The 8,039-nt window shown below is 43.0% G+C and overlaps 1 protein-coding gene across 1 annotated transcript; it reads left to right on the top strand.

The window, feature by feature from the left end:
* The first annotated feature begins 1,497 nt into the window (after positions 1 to 1,497).
* Positions 1,498 to 7,822, top strand: LOC119285964 (splicing factor U2af large subunit A-like). Its single transcript, XM_037565301.1, has 11 exons — positions 1,498 to 1,759; positions 2,462 to 2,784; positions 4,185 to 4,286; positions 4,615 to 4,685; positions 5,615 to 5,688; positions 5,849 to 5,890; positions 5,977 to 6,036; positions 6,124 to 6,744; positions 6,833 to 6,971; positions 7,261 to 7,328; positions 7,419 to 7,822. Exons 1-11 carry the CDS (start codon positions 1,640 to 1,642, stop codon positions 7,554 to 7,556), a joined length of 1,758 nt encoding a protein of 585 aa, XP_037421198.1. The 5' UTR covers positions 1,498 to 1,639; the 3' UTR covers positions 7,557 to 7,822.
* The last annotated feature ends 217 nt before the right edge of the window (positions 7,823 to 8,039 follow it).

The following is an 8,039-nucleotide window of genomic DNA, read 5'->3' on the forward strand; positions in this document are numbered from 1 at the left end:
TCCATCCTGATGTGAGAAGAGCGCTTCACGCAAGGGGTAACCTTCGATTAGTTTTTTTAGACGAATCTCTGATTAGTGTTTTCTTAGGAAAAATCTCCAATTAGTGTTTTTTAGACAAATCTCCGATTAATTCCTTTTGAAACACCTTCGATTAGTTACTTCATTCACTTTTTTTGAGAAGTAGTTACTTCATTCACTGGCAACTTCCGTGTGAAACAGACTCATCTCATGCGTGTGGGTCTCTACCATAATGTAAAAGTCTTATGCGAGTGCTAGGCGTCGGTGCGCCGACCCAAAATTCGGCTGGCCACTCGCGTGCCGTTGGATGCGCTCGTATAGAGTCGCTCAATCACATCGTTCCCTTTTCTCTGTCTTTTCTTCGCCCCTACGTCATCTCCCCCACTCGCACAGGAAAAAAGGAGAAACAAGTAGAGACGTGCCGCCCCAGCTCACAGGTTATCGAACAACGCTGCCCCTGCCATCAATCTTCCTTGTTGATTGACCCCGTGTAGCCCTACCCATTGACAGTGGCAGCTCCACCACCGCCAACTCTTGCCGCTGTAGCAAAAAATCTCGCCGGACGTAACTTCTACGATTGTTGGTTGCAGCAATGGTGATGACGCCATGGTTCGCATCCAAAACGATGGTGGTAGCAAAACATGGCACTGGTTCCAGCAAACCAAAAAAAAGTGATAGGAAAAAACATGCAATTGGGCGCTGTTCTAGCAAAATCAAAAACGCCGGTGGTAGCAAAAAATGAAGCTCTTTCTAGCAAACTAAAAGGCCAGTGGTAGCAAAAATTACAAAAAATGGAGGCTGGTTTCAGCATACCCAAAAATGACTTGTAGCAAAAAGTTGTGCTGGTTCCAGCAAAAAAATAAACGATGGTAGCAAAAAATACAAAATTGGGCGGTGGTTGCAGCTTTCCCGGCAGTGTTTGCAACTTTTGGCGCCACGGGTTCCGGCTATGTAAAGGTTATTGCAGCTTTCGGCATGGAAGGTCACGATGGCCGGCCTCACATAGCTCTAGTAGCGGTGGCATCAGTTGTAGCAGGGGGCTACGCCTGTTACAACATCAGACGAACTGGTTGTAGCAGAGGTGTTATGCCGCTCGGAGCAACTCTCATGGCTAGGACGGGGCATAGCAGTGCCCCGCATGGCCACACATGCCGGAGATTTCCTGCGGCACCACTCGTCTGCTTCACATTGCAATGCCACCATCTCTCCCTTTCGTCGGTCGTAACTCGTGGGTGGCCTTGGCCCGTAGGGAAAACGCGGCAGCAAAACTTGGCTGTGATGATAAGGATTCAAGAGATAAAAGTGGCGCATGACCTCACTCGTGTGTAACTCTCGCCTACAATAGGTGGGCGTCTGTAGATGTAGATGGGACTCCGGACCCTGGACTCAAACACACCCATCTGAATCTTGGCCCCAACCTCAAAGAAAAAAGAATATTGGCCCCGCATGTCAGCCAACACAGGCAATATATAAAATTTACCCGCTTCTCCCGTCCCGTGCTCAACCTGTTCCGACCTGGTTTTCCTCCAACCGGCGAACCAGCCAAACCCTAGAACGAACCGACCGAGCAGGCCATCGCCACCCCACGGACTCGCCGCTGCCGCTGCAGCTGTCGCGCCGCATGGCCGAGTACGAGGAGCGCTACGAGGGCAACTGCGACCCCGCCGCCGCCGCCGTCACCGGAGGTGCCCCGCCGACCAAGCCCTCCGGTTTCTCCGACCAACCCGACGGCCGCTCCCAGGTGCATTCCTCTGATCCACTTGATCCGAGTAGCGGTCTAGCTGAACCGTGGGTCATGTCCAGCTTGTGCGAGGTACATGCAGACTAGTGCTTCTTTGGCTGCGCAGATGTGTTGATCTGCGGAGATGTGTGCACGCCTATCTGGGCGCGGGGATTCTCGGTTGTTAGGGTCGGTTTTGTTTTGATTGGTGTCATATTCGTGGGCATGTGGGAGCGGCTACTTTTTGAAACTGCTGCGGCTCACTATTGATGTGGGATTACGTTTCTGATGTATACGTCTTGCTGCACTTTATTCTGTTGCTTCCCCCAAATTGTTTTTGTTAAGCTACTTGTATGTCATCCCTTGATGCATTGAACTCATAATCACATGCTTTGTTAAACTTTATTATCTTATTAGCTGTGAAGATCTATGTACAAGTTCTGGATTCTGCCTTAAAGACAATTTGTGGGTGTATTCCTTTGTTGCTTGTTTGAATAATGTCTTCAAGTGGTCCATTGATGGCTTTAAATAGTAAGTATTTTGTTCCTTCATGTATGGTGATCATATCGTCGTTGATGAAAGAATATCATTCTTATATTCTACTCCCTCTGTAAACTAATATAAGAGCGTTTAGATCACTAAAGATAGTGGATCTAAACGCTCTTATATTAGTTTATGGAGGTAGTACAAGAAATCTAACTAATATCTTCCTTTTGTCCCCAGCAGGAGGTACAGCCACATGAGGGAAGGTCCTCAAAATCTAGAGAGAGGGACAGAGGACGAGAGAAGGACAAGGACAAGGAGCGTGATAGAGAACATGGAAGAGATAGAGAAAGGGGCCGGGATAAGGACAGGGAGAGGGATCGGGGTGACCGGGACCGGGAACACGACCGCCACCATAGGGAGCACCGTGAAAGAAGTGAAAAAAGGGAGTACCATGAAAGAAGTGAAAAAAGGGAGCACCGTGAAAGAAGTGAAAAAAGGGAGCACCGTGGCCATTCTGATGACCATGATCGTCATCGCAGCCGTGGACGTGATGTTGAAAGGTACCATGTCTAAACTTCCATGGATTTAGTTATGTTAGTTCCACCATGCCTATTTCTGAGCTCTAGGTAACTACGTTGAAAAGCATCCGTCTCTGTTACTCAAGAGGCTTTTAATCTTTTGAAATTTTCCATGATGTAAAATTTGCTTGCCCTCATGTCGCCTTTTTAGGTGTTTGTTTTGAAGATACTTTTTGATTATGGTCTATGGTGTATATAGGAATTCTAGCATTATAGGTGTCCAGGCCTCTGGGTATGCTTTGTTTGAGCCCAAGTTCATCCTACCAAGTATTTGGTCAAGGGTTTGCTTGTTTATGTTTTGTCCAATATTGGCTAGAAAAATACTCCCTCCGTTCCTAAATATTTGTCTTTTTAGAGATTTCAACAAGTGGGATCACCATTTCAACGAATTAAGAGTGCACGAATTAATGTATGTTGCGTTAGAGATGCTCTCATGTCCAGATCAGACGTGGACCAATCTAGCAAATCCAGCAGCTACAACAATTTTGCTGATGTGCATGCTCGCATGCACAGCAAAATGGCTGTTTAATGACTTATGGGTTTTGTTTATATAAGATTATGTTGATAGGGCTAATACTTTAGAATTCTTATTTAGTTATGTATAAGGTCCTGCAGTATGTTACTCCCTCCATTCCTAAATATTTGTCTTTATTTCAACAAGTGATTACATACGAAGCAAAATGAGTGAATCTACACTCTAATTATGTCTATATACATCCGTATGTGGTAGTCCATTTGAAATCTCTAAAAAGACAAATATTTAGGAACGGAGGGAGTATATAAGATGTTATGTCACCTGTGTTTGGGAGAAGTAAGAAAGAACCAATCTAAACCTCTCGCAGTCATGCTGTCTGGCTATCTTCAGCGCAGTAGTTATCCCATTGTGATTACAGGTTCACAACACATGTGCAAATTTGTCTAAAAAAGAACTTACTCATAATACATAATCTTGCTGGGTTCTATAAAATTTCACGATAGAAATGAGTTGTAGAGTAGTGTTTTGGAGAGTGAAGTCCAAATTGACATCTTTCAAAGTACTCAGAGGGAATATGCTTAACTTGGCGCGAGGTTTGCTTTTAATGTTGTTCCTTTGTGAGTGGCTACTTGCTAAAGGTTTATTGTAACCTTTGTGTGGATGGTGTTGAATTTTGTAAAATCTGTTTTCCTTTGCTAAAATGAAGGCTATGTTAATCAATTGTTTTTTTTGGGACAGAAATAGCCAAGTCATGTTTTCTGGAGAAATGTTTTGTTATCACAGTAGAATACTAATCTAGCATCCTCCATATACTCATCCTGCCTTGGTAACATCATCTTTTATACAAAAAACCTGTACTACTAATTCTATGAAATCTAATGTATTCTGAGATAAACTGGTAATGCAGAAGAGACCGTGACAGAGATGGCCATCGCAGGCATCGCTCCCGTTCCCGTTCTAAGGGTCGTGAACGCAGATCCAGATCTCGTTCGCGTTCTCGTTCAAAGAGGTATGTGTTAAATCTCTTCCAAAGGTTTATTATCTACGTTTAACATGTCAGCATTCTGAGGAAGACAAATCACCATTCCTTTCGAGATCCGTCACAGATACTATTCTCGTATGCTGTTCTTTCATTGTTTGCACTTAAAAAAATCCATGCATTGGTTTCGTGCTTTCTGCTTGGATGTCAACTGCTAATACATTGTTTATCTGATGCAAATCTTTCCTGCATGATATGTTATTTGTTATATACCTTATGCTGGTTCTATTGTATTTCTCTAGTCTGCTATTTCCTGCTTGTTGAACTACTTATATAACTGCCTGCCGCACTGAAACAGCAAGCGGGTGAGCGGATTTGACCAGGGACCATTGCAATCCATTCCTATGGTTACTCCTGGCACGACCCCAGGTATGTGTCAAACAATACTGATGTTTCTAGTTTGCATTTTTACACGTATATGTTTCTATGGTTAGGACTAAAAAAGATGATCTGTTAAGGAACTGCTAATCAGCTGTTATGCACAATTGTATATTTACAAATAGCAGCTTCTGGAATGACTATGTACATCCGTTCATTTTCACTGCAATATCTATCCACATGCATTGCCATGAACTTGTACTAAACAGCCAGAATGCAAATTATTGTTCCTATAAATGCGGATCATCATTTATTTCAGAAAATGGTAGCACGTTCCAGTTCATAAATTTGTTGGTTCACAATCGAACAAATTATTGAAGATTTAGCTTTTGCTTGCGATTGTCTACGAGAAGTCTGGCAACTTTCCTCTTTGGCTTGTCACCAGAAATTGACTGAGCTATGGGAATTGGCCCATTCTGAGAACTGGAGCCCTACAGTTTAGTAGCAGTGGATGCTTTGGAAGGCTTGGTAATGATTGTTGTGGGAATGATATTTTCTTACAGAGAAGACTTGTAAATTTGCATTTTATTCCACGTTTTATACGGAACTGAGTGACTCTTCTTTTGCTGCTCTTGGTTTTTGTGTCTTTGTTTGTTTGTTTGTTTGTTTGTTTGTTGTGTTTTCATATTGGGTAGGAAAGCAATCTTGGACCACTTTGTCCATCATAAACCAATGGAAAAAGCGGACTACTGTAGCTTATTGTACAAGGAGAAAACAACTGGTTTGATATCTTGTTCGCCTTCAACTGGTAATCAGTATTACCTTATGGCTGTTCCATAATTATTGCTGTTAGTCCTTTGTCTCCTTGAACATGTGTCCATTCTCCATGTATTTTTATCTGAAATGGATCTATGCTAGATTAGTGTGGATTTCCATGATAATCACATGTATATCTGTAAGGCTCCTCTGATGAATTGCAGGTCAGCTGCCCGCAGTTGCCCCTCTTATTACTGGGATGCTTCCAAACATGTTTAATTTCACTGCTCCTACACAGGTGACTACTATTTTCCTTTTAGATTGGGTTCTGTCACCAACTCACCACCAGGCAATCTGATTCACCCTGGTTTGTTACTTTTCTGGTGTTGACAGAATGAACCAAACTCTAGTATTTGATATGTTTCTACTCATAATTTTTTTCCTTCTATTTGCATCAGTTCAATCCTCTAGTTATGCAACCACAGGCCATGACACAACAGGTATATGACTTTTCTTATTGCTTGTCTCCATCATATTTTAGTTTTGTTCCGTGATATAACGTCATGGTTAATCACCCTTATCCTAGGCTACCCGGCATGCTAGGCGTGTTTATGTTGGTGGACTTCCACCAACTGCCAATGAGCAGGTAATTACCTGGTTAACTTGTTTGTTTTCTTGACGGCCTATGCTTTTTTGGTCTGGGCTTTGTATTAATTTTGTATTCTTTCTGCAGACAGTTGCTATATACTTCAATCAAGTTATGGCTGCTATTGGAGGAAACACAGCTGGTCCTGGTGATGCTGTTCTTAATGTATACATAAACCATGACAAGAAATTTGCTTTTGTGGAGATGAGGTCTGTGGAGGAAGCAAGCAATGCAATGGCCTTAGATGGTATAATGTTTGAGGGAGCACCGGTGAAAGTTAGAAGGCCAACAGACTATAATCCTTCCCTGGCTGCTGCACTGGGTCCAAGCCAGCCAAACCCTAATCTCAATCTTGGTGCTGTTGGCTTGACACCTGGCTCAGCTGGAGGTGTAGAAGGCCCTGATCGCATCTTTGTGGGTGGCCTCCCGTACTACTTCACCGAGGCTCAAGTGCGGGAGTTGCTTGAATCCTTTGGACCGTTGCGAGGATTTGATCTTGTGAAGGATAGGGAGACAGGCAACTCGAAAGGATATGCCTTCTGTGTATACCAGGATCTTAATGTCACCGACATTGCCTGTGCTGCCCTGAATGGTATCAAGATGGGAGACAAGACCCTCACTGTTAGGCGAGCAAATCAAGGCACTTCTCAACCAAGGCCAGAGCAAGAAACCATCCTGTTGCACGCACAACAACAAGTGCAGATGCAGGTACACTCAGCTGTTGAAAATATATATTTTACAAAATGACAGTGAGTTTATATTTCCCTTCCAAATTTTGACCGTTGCTTTCTGACAGAAACTCGTGCTACAAGTTGGAGGCGCTCTACCGACAAAGGTGGTATGCCTGACCCAGGTGGTTTCAGCAGATGAACTGAGAGATGATGAGGAATACGAGGATATTTTGGAAGATATGAGGGAAGAAGGGCGCAAATATGGTAAACAAAATGAAATCCATGGACTTGCCTTCATCTTGTTTTAAACCCTTGCATTCTGTAATCATTGTGTTCAGTTACTGAACTTGTTTTGTTTTGTGTGTTGTCTTTTTGTGTGTCTTTTTTGTAGTCCACATAAGTGCCATTGCAGAGTCTTTTGTAGTCCAACCCCATGCAATATTGGCAATCGGGCTTAACCTACAGAAGACACACTATTCTTTTTCAATTGGATATGATTGATCATATATCATGTATTTCTTGTTTATGTATGTACTCACTAACACTTGGACAGGTAACTTGGTTAAAGCTGTCATCCCACGACCTGACCCCAGCGGCGCTGCTGTTCCTGGAGTTGGAAAGGTGAGTTCTGATTTTGATCATACTCATTACTGATGTGTTGAGCAGGAACAAAATTATTTTGATCCATGGACTTTGTTGTCCGTGTTGCAGGTGTTTCTGGAATATGCAGATATCGACGGCTCGACCAAGGCGAAGGTCGGGATGCATGGCAGGAAGTTTGGCGGGAACCAGGTGGTGGCCGTGTTCTACCCTGAAAACAAGTTTGCTGATGGAGATTATGATGATTAGATGAAGTCCTCTGCTCAGTTGTCACCCGTGCCATGCGTTTGCTTAGTTTTCAAATTGAATCCTTTTTTAATCTGTTTGTGGAACCGTCTGCTCGATATATGGTATAATTTTATTTGTCATGTACATCTACCGCTGCTGCCCTTGCCTACAAGTACTGTATCCAAACTTGATCAGTGCTGGTATCTTCCCCTTACTGGATGTGGGAAAGGATATATAATGACTGATATTATGCTATTAAAGGATTGTAGGCATGTTTCAAATTATTACTGGACCTGTGACATGGTTATGTGGTTATATTTGGTCACTTTGTTCATCAGTTCCAATCCTTTAAAAAGGTTACCACTTTGTTTCAAATTATTCAAGGAGGCTACCAGGCAAGACAAAAAATTAGACATTGGGTGTTGCAAAAAAGATTTGAAAATAGATCTTTTGCTCCGTCTTACTGCAGCGGCTGGAGCTATCTTCGCCTGCGTTACTTACTGG

Source organism: Triticum dicoccoides, chromosome 4A (assembly GCF_002162155.2).
Source record: "Triticum dicoccoides isolate Atlit2015 ecotype Zavitan chromosome 4A, WEW_v2.0, whole genome shotgun sequence".
Lineage (NCBI taxonomy): Eukaryota > Viridiplantae > Streptophyta > Magnoliopsida > Poales > Poaceae > Triticum > Triticum dicoccoides.